Source organism: Xiphophorus couchianus, chromosome 16 (assembly GCF_001444195.1).
Source record: "Xiphophorus couchianus chromosome 16, X_couchianus-1.0, whole genome shotgun sequence".
Lineage (NCBI taxonomy): Eukaryota > Metazoa > Chordata > Actinopteri > Cyprinodontiformes > Poeciliidae > Xiphophorus > Xiphophorus couchianus.
Window position 1 is genome coordinate 2269508 of NC_040243.1, and position 26465 is coordinate 2295972.

Below are 26465 nucleotides of genomic sequence, written 5' to 3' on the forward strand. Positions count from 1 at the left end.
GTTATGTAAATAAGGCCATTACTGGAATCATCAGCTTTTTGCATTTTGGACTCAGTGTATTTTGTCTCTCTTTCAGGACTACAGGGGGAGGTCGAAATTCTCTGGCATGCTAGTGTTAAAACACTAGGAGGGAGACTGACTTTGTTGTCATTTTCAATGCACAGGGTGTATACAGAACGAAATTTCGTTGCATACGGCTCAGGATAATGTTTGAGGTTCCAATGTGAGTAAAATAAAATACAGTATAAAATATGAATATAAATCTAAATATAAAGTGCAGGACTGACAGTAAAATAGAAGTCCACCCGTCTCTCCTGCACCCCAATGCATGCCTGATAAAGCACATGTGCATTCAGTGCTGCCATGTCAATCATGTTTGCCAGGTTTGCTGACCAGCTGTCACATAGTGATGGAACCTTGGTCACCCCCCGCAAGATTATGACTGAAATAAATGCCATTAGTTCTTGTGAACTAAATAGGTGAAGCAGTCACCTATTTATCCTCCACAGCACAAAAGGCTGCATGCAAATTTGCATGTGCAAAGTCTCCCAGATCTCTTACACTTACACTTTTTCCATGATTTTTTTGAGGTGGATCAACACAATTAATTTGGTTAGTTTATTTCTAAACTGTCATTTTATACCCTCTTAGCTTTATTTCAAAGAGAAACATTACTCATTTCTTTTAGAAAAATCTTTGCATACTTTTTGAAACAGATTGTATGTTTTGCAAACTCTATGTACATTTGGCAAAATGACCTGGATAATGCAGCACAACATCATGGATCAGCTGCAAAAGGTCACATCTCTTCAAAAACACTTCATGTATGCTTCAAAACTAAACTGACTAGTCGTAGGTATCATAGATACCCACCCCCAACATGGACTATTCACATCCCTACCTTCTGGCCTGACGATCAACGACCACATGTACAATAGAAGAATAGAAGAATAGAAGAATGGATGAATGGAGGCTAATTTGAGCCATCAGAGTCGTCAGTTTGGACAGGGTCTTGTGGCCCTGTTTCAGCCAGTATGGGGAGAAATCAAAAACCTGGCCCTCTCCTAGTGCTAATCAATTTAAATTTCATGTTATTTCTTTATTTTATTTTATCTACAACTTCAAGTTGTAGATAGTCTCTATTCTCTATGCTGCAAAAGCGAAGTAATTTCCCTGCTTATATAATATAAAGATTATATATATGTTATATTTAGCTTAGTTTTATTTTAGCAAAAAAGCACAATGAATTATTTTTAATATTTTAAATGGAGAATTAGAAATTTTACAGACAGGTACCAGATGTATTTGTGTCTAAGTCAAGAGTCTTTTTAGTTTGCAAGAAGCAGGATGGAGAAGATATACAGAAGATATACAAAAAAAAATATACAAAAGAACAACTGTTATTTGTTTGAATACTTTTTATTTTTGTCATTAATAACAATAAAAAAAAAATACAAGAAATAAAACAATTCCACAATTATTTGCAATAGGCACAGTGGGACAGCAGGGGGCTGCGTGTGTGTGTGTGAGTGGCATTTCAGCCCTCACTCTGTGCACTGTCTGCACTGTCGGCACACATCTGGCACTGCCAGTTCATGGGCTTGCTGCATTTGCCACATGCGTATTTGAAGCAGTCAACGCATCTCCTATTTGTACTATTTTTAATGCATCGACGGTTGATTTGGCACTTCGCCCTTTTGCCTGGGCTGGGTGTGGCAGGTTGTTGGCAAAGCAGTTGCTCCTTGCACGCCTTCTTCTCACTCACATGTGAGTTAGCCAACTCTTTTGCGAGCTCCACCAGGAAGGCCACCCGTCTCTCCTGCACCCCAGTGCATGCCTGATACAGCACATGCGCATTCAGTGCTGCCATGTCAATCATGTTGTAGAACACGGCAACTGGCCACCTCTGTGTTCCTGCACGCACGCTGTACTCCCGCACCATTTTGTCCATCACATCCACACCGCACTTTGCTTTGTTATATTGTTTGATGGTGTTTGGCTTTCTTCTGGTGGTATCCTCAGTCTCAACCACGCTGTGCATGCTGCTGAGAATGTAAACGACCTTCTTCCTTTTGGGCACATACACAGTCAGCGTGGCATCAGAGGTTGAAAACACCTGAGTGGTGAATTCAGTGCGATCCTTCCGTTTAGTGGATTGTGGAATTTCCCTGCGACACTTGTTGACTGTGCCGAGGATGGTGGTTTTCCGGCTACGCAGTCGTTGCACAAGTGACAGTGATGTGAAGAAATTGTCCGTGGTTACAGTTCTGCCCTTGTCCATGAACGGTTCCATCAGCCTCATCACTACAGTCTCGGACAGTCTCTCCCCGCTGGGACGACTGGGGTCCTTGCCAAGATATGGGAAGACATTGCAGATGTACTTTGATTTCAAGTCACAAGCCACCCAAAACTTGATGCCAAACTTGTCCGGTTTTGTTGCTATGTATTGAAGGAAACAGCAGCGGGTTTTTGTGGGGAAAAGCTGTTCATCAACAGTGATGTGTCGACCAGGGCTGTAGGATGAGATGCAGTTAGCGGCAAACGATTCCCAAAGATCAGAGATTGCAGCGAATCTGTTGGTCTCCGCTCGCTCTCGGCGTGTAAACATGTCATCAAAGCGTAGGTGTCGCATGATGTTTTGGAAGCGGTTTCGGGCCATAGCTGAAATGATCATTGGGTTTCCCAGGTTTGCTAACCAGCTGTCACATATTGATGGAACCTTGGTCAGCCCCCGCAAGATAATGACTGAAATAAATGCCATTAGTTCCGAGAGATCCATGAACCAATCCTGCTGCTCCTGACTTGCATGTTGGGTGGTCCACTGTTGAATGGTACGAAGCATCTCCAGAGTAATAAAACAGAGGAAGCTCTGAAGGCGACTCCGGATGCTTCGACTGGCCTTAGCGCTTGGCTCTCCATCTTTGGCGTACGGCTCAATTGGAGTGAAATGGAGATGTGTCCCCACTTGTTCCTGCCGCCACACTGTACCATCCTTCGTGGTCTCTGTCGGCTCACTCCCCGAACGAGCTCTCTTTTTTGGTAGCGGGAGAGTCTCCTCATCTGCAAGAAAAACAATTTCAAATCAACTTTTTGTTTCTTTCTAAATAACAAAATAGTCAGGAAAATAAAATAAGCAGGTTGAGAAAACTAACCTGAAGAGAGCTCAGAGTCCGAATCCGGTTGAGCGTCTAGGTCTTCTTTGTCTATGACTTCTTCATCTATATCTTCTCCTTCTGAATCCCAAGGCTTGGAATTCTGCATAAGTAATTCCAAAGCCTCTTCAGCATTCATCAGCTTCTGTGTCCTCTTCCCCATCTTGATTCTTGCAAACTAAAAAGCTGAGTGAATGTCCAGATATTTATACTCCACAGCACAAAAGGCAGCATGCAAATTTGCATGTGCAAAGTCTCCCAGATCTGGGAACCACCAGAAGTAGTTATTTTCAAAATTTCTATCCTGTTCCAAGGACAATCAGCGTGAAAGTTGATGTAGTGAGTTTGGCTCTCCTCCCCCCTGCTCATCTACAGGGATGCTAATTAGACCATTCAGAGTCGTCAGTTTGGCCACATTTGGATGCTAATAACCCAGTTTGGCCCTCTCTCGGTAGCTCTAGGAAGATACCCAATCTGGCCCCTCTTGGTAGAGATAGGAATTTCTCAAAATCCTGGTAGTCCTAGTGTTAGACAAGGCCTGAGATCCCTCTGTCCTGCAGGCTTTATGAGTGTGCACATTATTTAAATTCAGGAAAAGCACTTTGCACCTTGGTCTGCAACGGTTCAGCAAGGCATCACCTCCCACTGCTCAGCTTTCGTTCCTCATCTCTGCTTTGTATCAATTTGTTTTTTTGCATGTCAAGTCGAAAGGAGGATGTCAGTGGAGACAGCCTGCTTGTCTCACACACATGGCTGAGATAGCTGCGATTTATAACAGCAGTCAGAGCGACAGACTTCACTTATCTCAGACCAGCTCCTCTGCTCCTGCCCTTTCACTCCGCCAATGAGAATGAAGGTTGCAGGTTGGGTTATTTTGTCAAAAGCAGAGGAACCATTACAAATCTACACAATCCATCCTTCTGTAGGGCATGGAGCCGCTCCCCTGGCGCCGCGCTGCTGCAGACCTGACTCTCCTCAAAGCTGCCAGTCCATCTTTTTCACGCCCGGGAACCTCAGGGGGGGGTTGTTATCACAAAGGGCCAATTTGTTATCCTGGTTTCACTCCATCACAGGAGGCATTATTTGGGACTTTTATCTATCAAGAAAAAGCCCTTAATGTGAGCTAGAAAGTGCGTACTCAGTCATTATGCCACCGAAGCTATTGACTTGGTCTTTTAGCGATGGAAGCTGAATAAAACCGAGCAATTTCTGCAGCAACTGAAAACCAGCAACGGCAGGGACGGAAACTGCGTTGAATTTTCCAACATGTGAAAATGGAAACACCAAACCTGACACCTGAAAATGTCAACAAGATGAAAAAAGATGAAAAAAATTTGAGTCCTTTCACACATTAGTCTAGAATCTAGAACCTGTACAGCACGATAAATATCGCTGGATGATGAATTGTCCCAGAAGTTATTGCAATGAAAGATAATATTGTTGTTTTGAGACCATTTTTAATTAGCACTGATGACATAAAAATGCAAGCACATAGTCTCAAAGATCAATAAACTTTAATTCCTAGTGAACACTTAACACTGGAGTACACTAGAAAACATTTTAAATATCCAAAATAAATAAACGAAACACATAAAATGAATTATGAAATCTCTGTAAACAAATTTATCCTTCAACAAAATAAGGGTTGAGACTAAAGCACCAAACTGAAGATTTTCTCATCTGTTTTTTGGTAGAAAGAGAGAGAAAAATGATAAATCATGCAAAAGGAAATTCAGTGCTATACAGCTTAGTTAAAAACAAAATCACAAAAAAAAATATACAAACAGTGTCACACCGTCCTATACCCATCATGTTCAAATTAATATGCAACAAATCATCAAGGGATCATTAAATTAATGCTATTTGATGGAATTTTGAGCAATAAAATTTCAAAGGGAATTGCATATTTGGATATTTTAATGGATTTCTAATACCATTGTATAAAAAGTGTTAAATGAAAAATCTGCAGAATTTGTTAATTTTTAAAAATCAGATTCAGAGATTAATCTTCAGAATATTCAATTGAGCAATTGATCACTAAAATAATCGATAGTTGTAGTCCTACAATAGGACATCTTCGCCAGAAGATTAAAGTTTTGGAAAATCTCAACCAGAACCTTCCTGTCACTTTCACAGGAAGTCTGAGAGCCACAATCTAACAGGCGTGGGGTTTCCAAAGAGAAATTTCTAAAAGTTGCCAAGATATGCAACTCTGATACTTCTACTCAAAAAGACAGAGTTAAATAATTTCAATAAACCAAGGAAACGTTTTGAAATAATAAATTGGTGTAAAATCCAGACATTTTAACATCTTCTGGATCACCAACTACTCTGCAACAGCACACCTGCAGGATGGCCAATATTTCATAAACCTGAGTGCAAAGCCATGATTTATCGCGTTCACTTATGACTGGAGACGCTGGGGATGATCGATCGGTTTATCCTCCAACATGAAGTTGTGTGTAAATAAATCAGGTAAGGAAAAAAGATAATTACTACCTTGGCAGTTTGGAGGGAAGATATTTTCTGGAAGCCAACCTTCCTGCAACGACCTTGTGCCCCTCCAGTCTCCATGGCTATGCAGTTTGACCATCATCATCATCATCATCATCATCACACCTGACTGACCTGCCTTTGTAAAACTTCCTCATCTGTGTAAAAGCCCATTAACAGCTGCACTGAGATGTTTCCATTCATTCATCATGGCCCAAACTGGAATCCATTTCAATCTGAGTCAATCTTCTTCTGTGAAAGAAGAACCAAAACATAACTTCAGCATTGACCTTTGCTTCCAAGATTCAACAACCAATCACTGAACGTGACTGGGTCAGGAACCATAAAAGCTTCGGTCTACCGTCACAGTCCACCTTAAAACCAGTTTTCTGTCACCATGGATGAAATCAAAGCTGAACAGGATTCTTAGCAAGATGGACAAAAAACACCTCAAGAGATTCTAACAGCTATCTGAGAGGAAATTCTGCATCAGGTTCTCTGACTATAACCCCTTACCTTGTGGGGTTCAAGGCTCAGTTCCAGGTCCACTATAGTTTACCCTTTAAATGATTCTACTTTCTGACATTTTTCCGTCCTTTTCTGTTATTTTCTACCACATCTATGCCAATGACATCCAACTGCATCTCCCTTTTAAATCAGACCAGCAGGACAGTTGTCTAGAATCAATGATTGGGTCTCCAATAACTTTCTGGTTTTTAATTACCAATAAGACCTTTGCTTCCAAGATTCAACAACGTGACTTTAGATGAAGGTGATTGATTAGAATGACCTGAAACAATCAATGAGCAATCAAGGCTTTGGTCTACCATGAACTACTGTATAGGATCTACTGGGAGACCAAAACCACCAAAACAGACCAAGAACTGAAGTTCATGGCTGACAATATGAGTAAGAAACACATTCAGAGCAACATTTATTGGTCCGATGATCGAGAAGTTTGACCACAATGGCAAGAAGTCTGATAGAAGGGACCAAGGTGAGTCTCTCAGACCTAAAAACAATGTTTAAAAATTTTGTTCCTTTCAATACAAAACTTAAGTAACAAGAACTACAGGTTTGTCTGGTAAATGTTTGGTTCAACGTGTTTGTTCTTCATTCATTCGGTGAAGTTACTTACAGTGGGTAGAGTATCCAGAAATTTTACTCAAGTAAGAAAAATGGTACTTCATAATAAAATTACTCTAGTAAAAATACTCCTAAAAGTAATTATTTCCCCAAAAAGTTACTGAAGTAAATGTGAAAACAGAGACCTAGACTTCAGGAAGAGGGAGAGCAGCCAGGTTAAAACATGGCTGAGCGCCGGGGGAATAATCAGTGCAAAATGCTACATGGATTTCTGAACCACAACTACAGAAGTAAAATATGTAATTAGAAATATTAGTGAAGCATTTCTTCTATAGACTCTTCCAGGCAGATTTCATCTACAGCGACATCTACTGTTTCCAACAGGAACTGCAGTGAGTTGTGTCTCTGACGCAGAAACCGCACCTGTACCTGTTTAGAGCTACTTTTCAAACATAAAATAAACATTAATCAACATTTTGATGTGTAACGATGGCACTTGGCAAAATGTAATTCAATTGTTGATGACTTTGTATTTTTGTACAGCCCTTTAGCTGCCTTGTTGCTGAAGTGTACAAATAAACTTGACGGATCAAATAAATCACATGTCGAACTCGAGGCCCGCGGGCCAAGACCAGCCCGCCAAATCCATTTTCTGTGGCCCTATAGAAGAAATACAAGTTCATGATAACTTGTGCTTAAATAATCTCTTATCAATCAAATCTTAGTTTTTATTTCTCCGAGGCCAAATTACATAAATGTGAAAAGATGTTAAATATAATTTATTAAGAATTACAAACTGAATCCAGAGAAAGCTTTATTTTAATTTATTAATAGGTAGTTTTACCTAAATTTGGCACAACTGGCCCTTTGAGAATATTCATGATTTAAATGTGGCACAAAATAAAAATTTGTTTGACACACTGTATATAAGTCATAAAAGGTTCAATTTATTTACATCCATGTCTAAGTTTAGTGGATAAAAACTTCTGATGGAAACTTTAAATATTGTGGAAGGCGCCGATTAACCTCATGTGTAGCAAACACCAGGAAAAACATTTGATTGGAAAAAAAAAAGATTCTCTAAACAAAAATTTAACATATTTCCCTTCGTTCTCCTAAATGAAACACAGTAGCATTCACAGCTGGGATACTGCAGCGTTTTTCTGTGAAACGTCTATTTGCCTTCCTGACATCCCAGAGCCGGTCCCAGTCCGGCCCAATCACCTGTCACAGTCCTAAAACGGGCCGCTGCCCCCTTTCTCCCCCTTCACTACTCATCATTACACCACAAGCTGTCAAATTAAAAACTTTCAGGCTGCGTGAATGCCTCCTCGGAACTTTCCCTTTTTCCCAGCAACATATTGCAGAGATAATTGAGGATATTAGCAGCCAGACTGTTACCAAGAGATGAAAGGCGAGGAGGGAGCGGTGACAGCTCCTCTCGCTTGTGGCGGTAACGAGGGACTGTCAAAAGTCTCTCTGTGTTTATCTCGGATCATCTAGGGGGATTTAAAACCCTTACCTTCACAATTCCATTCTTTATGGCGCGTCCTTTATCCACAGTGATTTACGGGGGCTAAAGCCCTGCGCCGTGTGATGAATGAGGACTCTTCACAAGGTGTCAGGGCCAGGCAGCGGTGGGCGCCGCCGACACCCCCTCCCACCCGCCACCACTTCATCTTTCCTTTGGCTTTCTCCTCTCATCCTTCCCTCCATCCCCGTTTTCAAATTGGACTGATTAGATGCTGACACATTAAGTGGATTCGTCAGAAATTGTGAGTTGGCAGAAATAGATTTTTTCAGCCATGACAGTTGGACAGGATTTGATTTAAAAAGACAGCAAAAAAAAAAAAAGAAGATGGTCAAACCCTTCTGCAGGATCCGAGAAACAACTCCAAGTTTTTAGGAATCTGATGGTCAACATTTTCTAATTAGGATTTTACACTGCAAAAACACAAAATCTTAAGGTTTTTTAGTCTAGTTTCTTATGCAGATGTCTTAGTACACTTGAAATAATATCAAAGCTAACTTACAAGTAACTTTTCAGAAAGATATAGGAACTTAATTTAAGTCAATAATTCCTTAATATTGATGAAAAGTTCCACTGGCAGATTATTTTTCCCTCCAAGTTATAAGTGAAATAATCTGCAACAGGAACAAGTTTTGTCTTATTTTAAATGAACTGAGATAATTGAAAGCAGGTCTTGTTTTCACATAAAAACCTACAATTTTCAATATTATTAAAACTAAAAGTTAAGATGTTTGAAATAGAAAACCCTAAACTGAACTGTCATCAACAAGAAAAAAACATTTTTTATATATTTAACGGATTCATTATTGGCAGTAAAAGACAAAACTGGCAAAATGTAGTAAAACCAGTTACTTTTCCAGATGTAGAATAAAACAAAATCACTGTTCAGGGTAAAAATAAAAAGTTTTGGCACATTACCAACAGCCTCCAAGTCTCCGCCCTTTCCAGAAACATAAATAAGTTGTACAACATTAAATGTGGCAGTCCTCAAGGGTCGCTGTCCTACCAGGCGTATTTACTATAATTATTGATTCAGGTATGTTAAAAGCAGAGCAACTTCTTCAAGGGGCCCCCGAGGGCCTGAGTTACTGTAAAAACATCATGGCTCACATGTGACTCATTTTAAAAACTTTTCTTCTTATTAGAAATATAAAGGGAGTCTCATAGAAGTTGGTGCAGCGATAAAGGACCAAAACAAGCTGCAGTAAAGCTCTGATTTAATTAACCCCGTCTCCTTCACACTCAGTATACCTGCTGTCTGTGTGTGTGTGTGTGTGTGTGTGTGTGTGTGTGTGCGTGTGTGTGTGTGTCCTAGTAAAAACCACCAACACTCCAGAACCAAGTTTACAATCCCAGACCCTCGTCAGCGCTGCCAACATGCTGCTGCAACTCCTGGACCTGATTGGAGGTGGAAGCAGAGCTTCAGAGTCTCTGCTGCTCGTTAGCAGCTAGCCGCTGCAGCAGCTCTCTGCTGGCTCTGTGGAGCCGACACAAGCTAAACTGCTAACCTGCCACAGATTTTTTACCCCTTTCTGCAGCACAGTTCATTAACACAACTGACACAGTTAGCAGAGGCGGGCTGGAACAATGCCCCCTCTGCCTGTCGCTGACTTGCAGGGGAAGGAGTTGTGCTCATTTTTACAAATTAAGCCCAATGCTTTTGACAAACTCCCTTGTCTTTCCATCTCATTAAAAAGTAAGGGGCTTCACCTGGTGGCACAAGCAGGTAATACAGAAAAGTCTGTGGCTGCAGAGGAATCCTGCAGGAGGCATCTGCTGCTAAATGTCACCAAACTGACTGGCGGAAACCCAGGGGTATAACGGCTTATTAGGGCGGCTGCAGACGGGAAAGAGGAGTACATTTTTGCCAAAAAACTCAGACATTTTTAGATTAACCTGGGATTTTCTAGAAAAAAACACTTGGGAATTTCTAAGCTCAAAGTCAAAAGTTTGTGAAAGAAAAATCTGAAGTTTTGAGCTTAATCTCAGAAAATTTCTGGAAAATAATTCTATGAGCTCAAAAAATTGTAAATTTGCTAACTCTAATTTTTAGATTAATTTCAGAAAATTTCTAGAAAACATGAACATTTTTGAGCTGAAAAAGTTATCAATTTGCAAGAGAAAAGTGAGGTTTTTTTTATATTAATCTCAGAAAATTTGTTAGAAAAATTTTGGAAATTTCAGAGCTAGAGTTGAAAATGTTTGAGGAAAAAAAACTTGTTTTAGCCCAATCTCAGAAATTTCACATTTCTGAGCTCAGTCCAAAAAATTTTTTTTAATCAAAAATAGGAAATTCTCTAAGATCAAAAGTGATAGATTTGAAAGAAACAGAAAAATCTAATTTTGTGGTTAATCTCAAATTGCCTAGAAAAAACTTGGACATTTCTGGGCTCAAATTTCTGAGAAAACCCCAGAAATTTTGAGATTAATCTCAGAAAATTTTGAGAATATAATTTGAAAATGTTTGACCTCCAAAATTTTCCATCCTTGAATGGATCTTTGCCATCGTCAAAATGTCGGAGATATTGCTGTAATGTTTCTTGTTCAGTTGAGAGAAATTATCTCTAAAATTTAATGAAAGTAATTTAAACATAAATTATTATATGATTTATATTATACTATTAATTCATCTCTGAATAACATCCAATGTGTTCAACCATTGGATTCATAACTTGAAACAATAAAAACATTATCAGCTCTTTCAAATAAATATCGACCAATCATGAACATTCCTAATGTTCGGAGCCGACCAATCAGAGAACGGTTGGAGCTGATAATTATGTTAACGAGATGCATTTGTGATACATTTATATTCAAACTGCTGACCTGACAATTACATGACTGTAGTCCATAAATGGAAGTGACTTCTTGCTGTTTTGTTATAATAAATGGCCTTTTCTTGTGATTTTTTGCCCATTTCTGAACTTCTCTTATCTGCAGAATGTAAGTTTTTGTTGGATGATCTGCAGTGTCCTGTAGTTTTACTTGACTGCAGCTGTGGCTCATTTCAGCGCCTCCTGTATTAATTTCATGGTCCACAGCCTCTGACAACCACCAGGCTGCTGGGAAAATCACGTGATTCAGCAAAAAAACTCATGATTCAATTATGTTTATTTGCCATTGAGGGGTGCAGTAATTAACTCGATCCCGCCACCCCAGCAATTGATTTTCAACGGGGTCATCAGGATGCAAGTAACCAGCACATAATCACCCTCCGTCTTGGTTTCTGCAGCAGACGACGAGCAGAAACGGCGACTAGTCAAAGGCTCACAAACATAATTAAAATGATTCATAAAATAACCCTGCACAATGATTTCAGCAAACATTTAAACAGAAACTTTTCACAATGAGTCGGGCTGCATTTGCATGTTCAGTTCATACATTTTCATTTGTTTTAGGGCAGCTGTCATGCTGATTGTAGAAACTGTGTCACAGATTTTGATGGGGCTGAGTGAGGGCGGGGGGGATCTGAAAGCCTTTTCTGTTGGGAGGAAGAATTCGTGGGATCCTGACACAAAGTGAAGTGTCATTTTATTGACATTGTTATGCTGACAACACGTTAAGATTTGTTTTAAGAGTTCAGAAATCCAGTCTAAGATCCTACGGGAGTCGTCTCGTGACTTTGCATAAATATCACGTAATTAGCATTCAAGGGCGAGAGCAGATTCTTGCTGACAAGTCATGGCTCAATCATTTTAAAAACAGCAGGCCCTTTGTGTTGGTGCTGCTGCGAGTTTGGCAGGTTAGTCCATTAAGCAGAGCTCGGCTATGAATGAAGGGAGCGTACAATACGGCACAAACACAATGAAACACATTACGGCGTGGCGGGGAGAAGCCGCGCGTCAAGGTTACTTTAGCTTCACGTTTCCATCGGTTCTGCTTCCCGTCAGAATTTGATTTTACCTCCAGTTCTCTTTTAGATTCCCTTATTTAAATTAGCGTCTACCTTCGGCTTGGTTTCAATTTGGAGACAAAATGGTAATCATCAGCCGCACAGGGGAATCTCGTTTAGCATTCACTCGCGCGTTTCTTAAGGTAGATTATTTCACATAATTGAATGAGCGGCCCTGATGCACAAAGTTACCTCTCTGTTCTTTTTGCACCGCTTGCAGCTTTACTGAAGCATGATGTTCCAGTCGGCTGGCTAGCAACACGCGCTAGCTCCACTATTGTTAGCCGGCTAGCCGACACGTCGCCGTACCTTCAGACTTTCTGTTGCTTTTTTGTCCTTTAACTTCTCTTCTGTTTGGAGACACAAACAAAGAATCAACACAAGTCCTCACTCTCCCATATTGATCTCTGCAGAGGAGAACAAAGAATAATAGAAACAGACATTAGAAGCATTCAGAAGTGGCTTGACATTGCAGGCTGCTAATGAATCAGAATGTAATTGTTCAGCCGTCTCAAGGGCACCTGTTAGGTGATTTTCTGGTTTTGTTGAAAGCGCTCTCTGCCTTGCCGAGGAGAAACATTCAGTCTGCTCGCTTTCTTCCCTTTGTTTGAATTCCAGAGCAATTTTCTGCCACTTAATAGATGTCTGGGCTTAAAAAGTAATTATGTTTGTGTTTTTAGGTTGTGAAAACAAAAAAGGAACAAATTGCTGCTCGACAATATTTGCCCTTAAATGAAGCAAATCACAGAAATGAGTCTGGAACGATTAATCGGATTAAGTGACTATTGAAATAATCGTCAAAAAATGTAGTAATCGATTAATCGCTAACTAGAGGATTCAGACCCTTAGAAATTCAGAGGAATCAATGTTGGCACAAAACATTCATCAATTTGCTGGAAAGCTAAAAATAAAGGGAACCTTCACCTTTAAGCAACAGGTTAGGGTCAAAAAGATTAATCAGATTAATCGATTATTGAAATAATCATCACCTAATTTGGTAATCGTTTAATCGTTAACTGGAGTACACAGGCAGGACATTTATCATTTTGCTGGAAAGATAAAAATAAGGGGAACCTTCATCTTTCAGGTCCAAAACAATTAATCAGATTAATCGATGAAATAATAATCAACTGGAGCGTACATCTTCTTAAAAAGGCCATTTCGTGTCAGAACAACACAATCAGAGCAATAAGTAAGCTAAAACTGTAAAAAAAAATAATAAAAAATGCAATTTGCATTTAAGATAAAAACTTGTCTGAAAATATGTTCAACAATGATCTCATAAAGTTGCGGTTTTAGCACCGCCTGCTTCAGATACTGTAAAAAAAATCTAATAAGCACCTTTGGCATTGAATTATTAATTGGCTAATTAAGAAACCAATTAATAATAGAGTGACTCAATAGAGTCACTCTATTGATATAAAGTCAAGCAGAAAGACGTCTGATGATGTTTAGTGTATTCTTTAGCTGCAGTTGTAACAAATGGTCAATTGTTTACTGACGGAATGCTGTTTTACCTCTAAAAGCAATAATATAGTCATTTTTTTGTTTAAAATTGAATTTAATTGTTAGTTTATTTTTGATTTTTAATGTATTTCTATATTGTATGAAGTTGTTTAAATGTAAAATCTGAAAAATGTCGCAATTGTTTATCTAATTATTTGTCAGAATAATCAATTACTAAAGTAATCATTATTTGCAGCCCTATGTTCATCGTGGGGAAGAATCTTACATTAATTGTAGCTTTTCAGTTTCAGAAGTCAAATTTTTCTGTTTTCTTTCTCCAACTTTTCTAAGATTAATCTCCAAATTTCTTTTTTCCAGCAAATCTTTGACTGAAATTTAGAAATATTTCCCGAAAATGTCATCAGATAGAGCTCTTAATTAAACAAACCATCAAGAAAACCTTTTCCTAAAAGTCCCTGAAAGCTTAAGGAAATGAAAATCATTCCTCTATGAATCAGTGAGAGAGTAATGCCTCGTTATGAGTGAATGTGTAAGTTTGTGGTGTCACAAAGGCAGAAATGATGTGTAAACCCAGCTCTACATCGACTTCCTGTCCTCTGTGCTCCGCAGAAACACTTCCTGGTTTACTGATATTTCCAAGCTGTCACTCCAACCGAAACCGTCTGATACAAATCTCCCATCATGCCCAAACCAGATCCGTCCCCACAGCATCCAAAGTATTTAAATTACCAAAAATAAAAAGTAAAAACAAAAATCTGGCGATAAAATTACAAATAAAAGTCATATTCAGTCAGCATGCGCCATAAAGTGTGCTAGAATAAGAGTTTACAAACTTTATAATCCAAAGAGCCATTTTGGGTCAGAACAGCCAAATTATGTTTGTTTATAACTGCAAAACATTACAGGAAACAAAAACTGATCATTTTTTAGAAATACCTACAGAAGGTAATGTTTTGTCATCTTTAAAGTCTCTGCAAAAACACAATTTTCCAGTTATTTTTTAGATAATTTAGATTTTAGTGCAAATATCTTGGCATACTTGAAATAAAACAAAACTAACTCATAAGTAACTTTTCAGCAAGCTTGTTATTAAGTCAATAATTCCTTACTGTTTATGAAAAGCTATTAGTTTAACTAGCAGATTATTTAACCTGTAATATGGGAAAAATGTCTTAAGTGAAATAATCAGCCAGTGGAATCAGAACCTTTTAAGGAATTATTGACTGAAAACAAACTTATAAATGTTGAGGAAAAGTTACTAGTAAGTTAGTTTTGTCTTATTTCAAGTGAACTAACATATTTGCACAAGAAACTAGACCAAAAACACTTCTGTGTTGTAATTTTGTGTTTTATTACTATTTTTAGGTTTTAAAATAAAGAAATAGGTTAAACTTTTCCAGCCATCTGAAGAATAGCAAGGAAGAAAAACACAGTAGATGGAGAGTGATAAGATCTACAACAGACTATCCATATGATGAAACATGGTGGTAGCAGCATAATGCTGAGGGGCTACATTTCTTCAGAACACAGATGCACACCACACTTCTCAAATTTTGCCAAAAACTTTACAAAATTGTATTTTTTCCTCGACTTCATGGTGGAAAAACTATGAACACATCCTCAAACCGTGGAAAACGTAAAGAGGTGTGAATGTTTTCGCAGAAGCTTGCAGCAGTTTCTCATCTGCATGAGGGTGAAGATGCAGCGCTGCATATTGTTCTGATGAGCCAGGTGTATCGACGTATTGACAGCAGCTAGAGCGTCTTTTTTCCTCTGCACAGCATTTCAAGACGCGCAGCGGAACAGAAACACAGCTGACAGTTCAGCTGACGGCCACAGACTGGCCTGTAACTACATTAACGTCTGTGTGCGTTTTTAACACGCCGAGCGAAAATCAATTCTCTGTTAATGTGATTGAGCCGCGAACGAACTGAATACGTTTCACTGCAAATCAGGATTTATTTACCCTGAAGTGTCTCTTATTTTCTTTGAGAAAATAAAATCACACATATATATATATATATATATATAAACATATATACAGTATATTATATATATTGCGTACGCCATCATTTGTGTCCTGATTTTTAACTAATTTTTTATTCTACGTTAGCGCTGAAATAAGAGAAAAAAATGACATTTTTCATAAACTGTTCAAGAAAGTCTGAGAGTTTATCCTAAAGAAAAAACATAAAAATAAAGGATGAATTCAAATACATGAATTGTGAAATCAAAAACAAGCTAGAAAATGTTTCCAAATATTCTTTTCTTTCTATAGTTAATTCTAATTAAGCGCTGGACTCCTGGTGTCCATCGGGTTGAACGTTCAACTTTGAAAAAAAATGTAATGATAGAAAGAAAGTAGACACCCTATTTTATGTTTTCTCACAAACAGAAGAAAGTCTGGAGTGTTTATACTGAAAACACCCACATAAAATTAAAAGATGACACAAAATAAATGAATTTTGAAATAATAAATAAGTTATAAAATGCTCCAATGTATTTTTTTAACACTGAATAATTAAGCGTTGGCTAAAATATCCCAACTCTTGATGGACATTCATCTTTGAAAAAAATCCTACAATTTAAAGCTGCAGTATGTAACTTTTATGAAAGGAAAAATAGTTTTTTTTTTACATATTTGTTAAAACTGTCACCATGTTGTCACCAGTATAATATTAGACTATGAATAGATCAATGTTCTCCACCTCTTCCCAAAGTTGCTGTTGCAGTCTGAAGAACCGCATCACTTCCGGTCAAGAACAACCAATCACAGCCAGGAGGAGGGTCTTAACGCTGCCAATCAACCTTGTTTACTTGCTGCTAAATGTGCTAATGGCAGAGAAACAACTTATTATTCCATGAAAACTGTTTTTCCACCGTCATCGGAGGCCATGCTAACCAGCATTAGCATTCGTGGTTGTTTGTAGTTGTACATGGAGCAGGCAGAGGAGATAGATTTTTTTCACAGATTATGTGTTTTATATACTGTCAAGGTGATAGTTTTAACAAATATGTAAAAAACATGTTTTAATAACAGTTGAATACTGCTGCACTAATGATAGAAAATATTTTTAAAAATAACTTCAAATACTTAAAATTATACTGAGCAATTTTATTAGGCTATAATGAACTCAGATGTATATTTTAGATGGAAAATAGACACAAACTCCTTCAATGCTTTGTCAATAAGAAACAGTGACACGATTCATTCAAATGAAAATATCCCATTTTAAATTTTCTATTTTTTTACTGGTTTAAACCCAGAAATACACCTTGTTCAATCCAGAGGAAACAGTGTTAAACAGACCAAAACAAACAAGTTGTCCGGCTCCAAAGTCACAACAACACAAACAAACGGATCGATCCGGAGCGCTCTCCTTCAGAGGTAAAACCGTTAAAACCGCGCCGCCGCCCTGAAAGAGGAGTATTTTTAGGTGGCTCCGCTTCACAGCAGTAGCCGACATTAACAAGGCTTCCAGTTGGTGTTCCTGTCTGCGCCTCCAAACCGACAGAGAGTCCACAACCGCTTGAAGATAAATTTAGAAACCATTTATCTCTTTTAAGGCTGTGCTGTCTTTGCTAACAAAGTGCTTTAATTAATGGAAGTCCATGCAAAAAACCCCAAAACCCACAAATGCAAACATATGGTGTCGATCTGCTCTGAAGCTGGCTGCACAGCAGGTTCTCATGGACAAACAACATCAGAAAGGAAAACTCCAAAGAAACCGAGAGGTATGATGGGGAGAAGACGGCTCTTTCTACTGCAACAGGACGACTGAACACCGTTTGCTCACAACTTCAACAAAAACGCAGCAGAAATCAGAGCCATCCCCACGGAAAAGTCTTCAACGAATAATCAGGAAAGAATAATTAAAAATCTATTTAACATGTTGAATCATGACAGTTTCAAAGCTTGGAAAGCAACACTCTGCATCCTGAGTGTTACATTTCTAGCAGCTGGGATTTTAAAGCTAGCATTAAACTGAAATTTGCTTAATTTATAATCAACATTATCATAAAAATATTCAGCAAAATCACTTTTAGTTTTCCTGAACTCATGCAGATCTGACTTAATGTTGTTTTTTTTTTAAAGTGTGCTCCAAAATCACATAAATACTGTTTTCATAAATGTAATTACAACATTCATTTACCCCAAGTAAAATGCAAAAACCATCCCAGAAGCATGATGCTGCCACCACCGTGTTTCACTGTGAGGACAGTGTTCTAAGAAATTCAACTTCTGTCTAATCTGAGCAGAAAATCCACTGGCAGATTATTTGACTTATAACAAGACATATTTCCCATATTACAAGTGAACTAGCACATTTTATCCTATATTAAAAAATATTTATTGAAAACAAGCTCCTGTATCTTGCTGAAAAGTTTACTGTAAGTTAGTTTTATTTAATTTCTGTTGAAACTAGACTCAAAATGGAGCTAAAATGTAAAGTTTTGTGTTTCTGCAGTGCAGACGCCATGGTAACGGGATCTGTCCGATGTATCTGCAGCATCCATGCCAACAACGTGATCAAATATAGAACTTCCTCTGAACAGAAAATGCTGGAAAAGTGAAAAACTTCATTCCACCTTTCACCACAAAAACACAAAATCTTACTAAGTGTTTTTGGTCTAGTATCTAGTACAACTTAGTCAAAGAAAAGTCACAATACTTTATAATAATAGTAAAAGGTGCAGTGAAGTAAAACATCAAAAAGGGCATTTTTCCCCAAAAGCCTCTATCTAAGATACAGAAGCTTGTTTTAAGTCAATAATTGATCAAAAATAAAGTACTACTTCCACTGGCAGATTATTTCATTTAAAACATGGGAAAATGTTTTGTTATAAGAGAAATAATCTGCCAATGAAACTAGGATTTCTTCATCAATATTATTGACTTAACACAAGCTCACATAGCTTTCTGAAAAGTTACTTGTATGTTAGTCTTGTCTTCAATTGCCCTTAAATATTTGCACTAGAAACTAGACCAAAAATACTTAGTAAGATTTTATGTTTTTGCAGGATTTCTACCGTAGAATTTTAAAAAATGTGGTGACACTTCCTGAATTTACAATGTTGTAATTCCACAGTATTGGCTCAGAACCTGCTCAGGGATTACTTCTTCCTCCAGAGAGGCAGCAACGCGACGTAAAACCCCAAGCGTCAAATAATACTCATATACAGTCTGCAGTTTTTATTCACAAGTATGCAGCTTTAACAACACGATGTAACAAGATTCCTGTGAAGATTTATGGGATCACATTACAAGATAACTAATGCTTATTGAAAGGACCTTTAGATGAAGTGCTGCTGTTTGACTCTCACTTCTGGAGGCTGATGGCTTCTGAGTACGGCCAAGTGACAGCTAATTTCCTATGAGACTGGAGGTAATGACCAGGCTGTGGCGAGGCTGTGTTTAATCTAAATTTATGACAAACGGAGAAAAAAAAAATCCTGCAAGAAGACAGAAGAATTTTTTAAACTAACAAGCAGCGGCTGCTGGAACCAAAATGGGATTTCTGATATTAAAGTAGAACAGAAATTTGCAGGATTTCAGCTCTGAGTCCAGAACGATGTTCATCACAGCAATAAAGCCTCGTTCTGCCGCACTTTTTGTGAAACATGTGCGACCCCGAGTGCTTTCCAGTAATTAAGCAGGTTTATTATTATAGAAATATGCAGCAACACATTTAAATCCACTCAGAAACCCCAGAGATGAGAGCAGAGGAGGAAACGCTGGCTTTGTTTTCAGGAAACAGAAAGTTTGCAACAGGAAATAAAAAGTAAAGAGGGGATAAAATAACAGAATCAAAAGGTTAAAGTACTAAAATCAAGCATAAATCATCACTCCACACATTACTGTGTTAAGTAAAACAAAATTAATGTAATAACTTTTTAAACTTAGTCACAGTTGTTTTCTTAAATCTGAAATCTGTTTGGAGTAAAATCTACTTATTCTAGTTAAAGAAAATGCAAAGTTTCAGTTTTACTAAATAACTTCAGATTTATTTTTGTTTGCTTGTTAGTGTTTCATACTCATTTGACTTGCATTTATATGACATGTTGGTTTTATTTGAATATGATGCTTGTTACTAACTGTTGTTGGTAAATTTACATCAGTCCTATAACATGTAATTAAGTTTAATTATTAATTATTTGTTTAAATTTAAATGATTCTACTTCCAACCTAATTTGTTTAAATTATACTTAATTCATATTTTCTATTTGAATGTAGTCAAATTAAATTACTGAACATAGTAAAATGTAATTAATATTTGTAAATATTTGTATGTCATTGTAAAAACACAAAATCTTTTTTTAACTAGATTTCAGTGCAAATATTTTAGTTCACTTGAAATAAGACAAAACTAACATATAAGTAACTTTTCAGTTCTCGTTTTAGGTCAATAATTAAATAATATGAATGTAAAAGTACTTCTTTCATTGGCAGATTATTTAATTTATAACATGGGGAAAAATTATAAGTGAAAATTCAGCAAATGAAATTAATCCTTTTTTATTATTATTCAATAATCAAATTTTAAAAAGCCCCTGAAAAAAGTTACTTATAAGTTAGTTTTGTTTTATTATAAGTGTTGAAAGATATTTGCACTAGAAACTAGTTAAAATACATGGCAAGATTTTGTATTTTTGCAGTGTAATGTGTTGCTTAATGTTATTGAGTAGATTTGGAGTATTTGTATCTTTTTAAGCCTCCTAGTGGGCAACAAGTTTATGACAGATGTGCAAAAGCAAACTAAAAACCTCACTGTGTGTTTTTGTTAACAATTTGGATAAAAACTACCCAGAGTCATTTTCCCACAATAAAAATAATTGTATATGTATATATGGGTGTTGTCATTTAGTCAAGTAATAAAATCTAAAAGTAAATTTTTCCCAAATGTTACTCAAATAAATGTAACTAATTGCTGCCAACCTCTGAAAACAAAACTGTGCTAAATATTCTGATGGTGCTGAAGAGCACAGTGAGATAAAAGTATGGACATAAATAAAGGTAAAAGAAAGGAAGCACAATTAAATTGAAATTAATGCAAAACGTACATATAAAAGTTGATTAATCACAACAAGAAACTCAAAATATGGATTCAAAGTCATGTAAATGTGCCACAAAACAAACAAAGACATAATAGTCAGTTAAATTGGGAATAATAACAAAATAGAGATCTGTGGATCTCCAAAGAAAGCTATACTTTCTTGCTCTTTGTGTTTTAAATATCGTCTACAAAACACTTTTTCAGTTTTTTTTTTTTTAGTTCTTTCAGGACTCTTTCATCAGCAGCAAATTTCACAGATTTGCATCTGAACCAATCAAGTTGTGAGTTTTGATATTTTTGTCTTTTTATGAGAATTTCTAAGACTCCAGGAGGAGAAGAGAGCTGAAAATTTCATTAAACATGAAAGAAAAAACTGGAAGAAACAGAATGAATAATAAAAGATGCTCTTCAACCATTTTCTGTGATTTCCTAATCAGCTGGAATTTAAATCAAAAACAAAGTTTCCATTTTAGACACTTAAAAATGGAGCTGTTTTTTTTTTTTTGGTGAATTAATTTTTCATCCCTGCGACTCTGCACTGGAGTGCGGTGAAAAGACTCGCCCACATTACTGTAACATGATTTGATGTTATGTGACACGACATTATGTCATGTAACATTACAAGACCTGTCTCCAAATAAACAACATCATGCTTGATTTTGTCATTTCCCCCGCCGACACCGCCGCCCTCCTGAATATTCCCCGTCGCTCCCCGCCATCCGGGGAAAGACATACGAGTTCGTCCGCCAATCCATCTTCCGCCTTTACAGTTTGTCTCGCCGTCGCATGTCGGGACGTCGGCTGTGAAGACATCACGGGACGCGGACGGGGAGGTCAGCGCACCATTAAATCAGTGGCCTCTAAAAACGAGCCAACGCCCTCGCAGGGTGACAGACGGGGTTTCCTCACCGCCGTATGATGCTCCGTACCGATCAGGACAGAAAAATGTAAATAAGCAATAATAAGAGGAGGGTAGTAACTGGTTACAATTACTGAAATTAAACATTTTTGGATCGACTACCCAAAGAGTAACTTCACACTGAGAAAAATAGAAAAAACATTCTGACTTTAATTTCAGAACCAGAATCGTTCAGGACAAGTTTCTGCTACATCTTATCAGGGCCTGTGTAGATATAAAAAAAAGAGAAAAGCTGTAGAGTAAATTTACGCCAAAAAACTAAAATTTTGAAATGAATCTCAGAAATTTTCTAGAAAAACAAAGACATTTACTGAGCTCAAATCTTTACTTTACTCAAATTTAGAGATTATTTCAGAATTTATTGGGAAAAAATGTGAAAATTTCAAAGTCAAAAATTTGTGGAAAACCCCCCAGAAATTTTCAGATTAATCTTTGAAATTAAGAAAAAATTATAATTTTCTGAGCTCAAAACCGTTTTCTGAAGCTTTTTTTTTTTTTTATAATTCTGTATGTTTTCAACTTTTTTTAACCAAAAAATGTAAAATTTTTGTGTAGATGAAATGGTGGAGATGTACTCTTTCTTTTGTATTTATAATGATTTTAACACTCTGCTGTAAATCTAGATTTAAAACGCAAACCTACAAAATACATCTTGAACTAAAGTTCACTTCGTGGATAAAGTTCACTTCTACAAATCATATAACAAGGAAGAAATAGTTATCGGTTTATTTTTATATGCTAATAACGTAACTGACATGCACCAAAGAATGTTTATTTATTTAGGTTTTGACAGACTGACATTAAAATTTCGAAATGTTTTTGTTTGTTTGTAGTGGCCCTAATGTTCTTCCATACATCTAAGCTGAAGTTAAAGAAGGACTCGTTGTTGTTGTGCACTTGCTTTGTTTTTGTCATGTATTTTCTACCTGCTGAGACATTTGGCACTAGAAGTATTTCCCTCTGCTCTAGCATACAATATATTTTCATTATCAACTGCATTCATAGTGTAACCTCAGTCTGTTATTTTGTAATTATGTTATTTATTTGAAGTATTTTTTTATTTCAGTCTTACCAGAACTTGGACATAACTTTACATTTTTGTCTGATGATAATTTTAAGTGTTAAATCAGATGCTCCGATCACTTTTTTTACTCTTACTCGGGTAATTTCTTGGACAGTAACGTTTTACTTTTACTTGAGTAAAAAATGTCGCTGCTCTGGCACTAATCAGACGTCTCTGTGATCCTTTGAAATGCAGTTTTCTTACAGCCGAAGCGTGCAGCAGGTGGTTGAAGTGACAACAGTCTGCTATGTGGCAGATTAACGCTCCTCCAACAGTAAACACACTCAGTAGGGTATGATGCTTTAAACTGGGATAATCATGCAAAGAATTAGTGCTATATTAAAATATATGCAAAGAGTCCATTTAGCAAAATGAAGTGAATCAGCAATGAGAATCACAAAGCCATCTGCCCTCCAGTGTTTAGCTTGGTGCTAAGTTGCTGTTGAAATAAGTCTTGTTTAAATGCCCCTCCGCCCTCCTGTACCATAATCGTGCCTTTAGAGCGCCAGACTGCTGCAGTGCATTAAGATAAAAGCGCTAAAATAGCGTTTGTGCTGCATCCCAAATGGATGCTGCTAAGTGAAGCGGCGTGCTGCTCCAGGAGTGGAGGGAGGATGCTAGCACGAGTGGGAACACTTCGCCCGGTGGGGGTTTGCACCGCTCCCACGGCAACGGCGCCTCATATATCTTTTCCCCCCGCTCGTCATTCTTAATGCACGCAAAGTTAATTTATCACATTTGCTCATTTAGCTCGTATTTAGCAGCACAGCTCCATTACTATTCATGACATGATTTGTACATTTTGGGCTGACTTTATTTTTGCAGACAAATGACTTTGAACACTTTGAATCAAAGACTTTTTTATGGAGAACTGATGGCTCACAGGAAGGGGACTTGTGATAAAAAAAAGTCTCAGTCACAATGTGTGGAACATATAAAGGGCTGCAACTAATGATTATATCAGTAATCGATTAATCAATTATTCTAACGATTAATAGAGTAATTGTATAGGAAAATTGGCACGTTCTGCAAATTTTTCATTTCACCACTTAAGCCTTTTTTATATAATACTAGAAATACATTAAGAAATGAAAATAAATAAATAGCTCACTTTATTTTACAGATAAGAAAAGAAAAGCAAAAACTGAATTAATCTCTCCAGTGTCTCATTTTTTAATCAATCTAAAATGCTAAATATTTATACTTTTGTACTTGTTTGATCAATGCTCTGACTATGTTGTTCTTTTTTTGAGTCTGTTTACTCTATTTCACGATTAATTGAGTCAGTGAACTATTATTAAAATAATTGATTAATCACAATTAATCTGATTAATCATTCCATTAACAATTAACTAGTGTGTAGTAACTAGTTACTTTTATTCAGTTACTTGAGTAACATTTTAGAAGCAGTTTTACTAAACTGTACTTTTTTACTCTTATTTGAGGAAAATATTTACATACTGTAAGAAAATTTACTGAATGAAGGACAAACATTTTTTACCCGTAATATATCAAACACAGACACACCTAGAGTTTGATAAAGTGGGTTTGTGTTCTGCACAGGCTTTGTTATTATAATATTATTATTATCTATTTACTGAACCTGCTATTGCTTTTCAAGGTCAGATAAATCACCATATGTCATCAGCGGAAGTACTTTCCCCCACTGTAAGTATTATTACCATATAGTAAAAACAAATACACAAAATCTTACCAAGTATTTTTGTCTTTCTATTGAAATATCTTATTATACTTAAAATAAAATTAACTTACAAGTACCTTTTCAGGAGGACATAGGAGCTTGTTTTCAATAAATAATTGTTAGTAGTTCCACCTGCAGATTATTTCACTTATAACAAGATATTTTCCAAAGTCATTAATGAAATAATCCGTCGGTGGAACTGGAACTTTTTTAATCAATATTCGAGAATTACAGACTTAAACAAACGGATATACTGTATCTTACTGAAGATTTTGTCTTCTTTTAAGTGCAATAAGATATTTGCATTAGAAACTAAACAAAAATACTTTTAGATTTTGTGTGTACATATAATAAAAGCAAAAGCATCAAAATAGGCAGGAATATAAAAAGGCACATCCGAGACCTTAGAGGAGTTGGAGCAGAAACTACTGTTCCCATAATCCAGTAAGTCACACCTTCAGCTGGAGAGAATGCTGAGAAAGACTATCAGCTTTACACCCTAATTCATCTTCCATAGACTCTTTTTCATCCCGAGAAGCTTAAAATGGATTAAGCTCACAGGCTCCGAGATGAAAAATAACACAAAGGTGCATTTCGCCACAAAGCCATCAATCTGCTTCATGTTAAATGACAGAGCTAATTACCTTGAGAGCTTGTTTGCTGGCGACACTGAAAGATAAACACTGTTCTGCGAAGCTGAAGCCAGATGCCAAGAGATGGGGCACCGTTTGCTCCCTGAATCTGTGATTTAACACCCGACCTGCCGGAAAACGCCGGGCGGCGCAGACCCCCGATCGCCTCAGAAACACATTCCTATAAAACCCCAGAGGGAAAATAAATGTGTTTGGCTGTTGACAAGTCTGCACCGCTGAGGGCGTTGGAGCATTGCATAATGTCGTCCTGGAACAGGGGATGGGAGAGGGACCTTGGCCCCTCTTCTTTCACTCAAACGCACACGTTCACTGAGCTCCATAATGAGAATCCACCTCACCAAATCTTTCAATTCAAGGACTTGCTTAGATTGACTGTAATGCCTAAGTAATCAGCCTGTTCTGACCCACCTTGTCCTCGGCCAGGATTTATAGCAACCAATTACTGATCTCTATTACCCAGCGTGCCTCTGGGATGGAAATGAGAGGAGTGGACGGAGGGACGGACGGCGTTGTCCACGCGGTCTGGGTGAAGAGACACTGGCCTCCACCACTTCCTGCTTTCCGCTCATGTTTCATACACTGATACAAGGCCAGAGGCCAGGAGGCAGATCTTTATCGTCTCTCAGGTGGTAAAAACTTTTTCATTGCTCGAGTTGAATTGCCACGACGCTGTGGGATTTTTTACAGCACCACTCACACTTTCTGGCAGCTCCAGTAAAAAGTCGTAAAACTTTAAAACTGCAGCATATAACTTTTATAAAGATTGTGTTTTTTAAAACCGTCACCACGTCGCTACAGTTTGTTATGAGACAGATATTATGTTAAAAGATCATCCTCCACTTCCTACCTGAGCTGCTATTACTATCTGAAGAAATGCACCAAAAACAACCAATCAGAGCCAGGAGGAGGGCCTTAGCGCTGTCAATCAACCTCGCAGGTAAGTATTATAATGGTGGAGAAAACCGTTTCCACTGAAAATCCACCGAATTTCTATTTCAGGTTTGTTCTGTTATGAGTTTAAATTGCCATTAACTCTAAGAAGACCACAGCATCACAGATCCTCCACCGTACAGTGTGCTTTTTAACATATTTAACCAGATGTAACCAGATTATTTGTTACAGAAAAGCTACATTTTAGCCTCATCATTTCTACTTTTGGGCAAAATTCTTAATGTTTATCTTTGTGACAGTAAGTCAAACTCTTGGCTTACCCATAAATGGCCAAATATTGCCTTTAATGAGTTTTATCATTAAACTCAAATTTAATTTCATATTAAATTTTCTCAGATTTTACTTATATTTAAAGTAATTCTCATTCCAATTGCTTTATTTACTTTGTGTAGAAATGGGGCTTTGCAGACGTCTCTCATCTGAGGTTATGGAGACTTTGGGACCCCGGCGTGTTCCTCTATGGTGCAGCTTTCTAACAATTTAACCTGCAGAAATGGGCAA

At 37.3% G+C, this 26465-nt stretch overlaps 2 protein-coding genes across 4 annotated transcripts in view; both read right to left on the bottom strand.

Annotated features, from left to right (window-relative positions):
* Positions 1-26465, bottom strand: part of rbfox3a (RNA binding fox-1 homolog 3a) — a 553817-nt gene that overhangs the window by 476708 nt on the left and 50644 nt on the right. The window lies entirely within an intron of this gene.
* LOC114160369 (piggyBac transposable element-derived protein 4-like) lies at positions 1523-3315 on the bottom strand. The gene is made up of 2 exons (XM_028042944.1): positions 3153-3315; positions 1523-3060 (listed from the first exon to the last, which is right to left on the bottom strand). The coding sequence occupies exons 1-2, from the start codon at positions 3313-3315 to the stop codon at positions 1538-1540; spliced, it is 1686 nt and encodes a 561-aa protein (XP_027898745.1). The 3' UTR covers positions 1523-1537.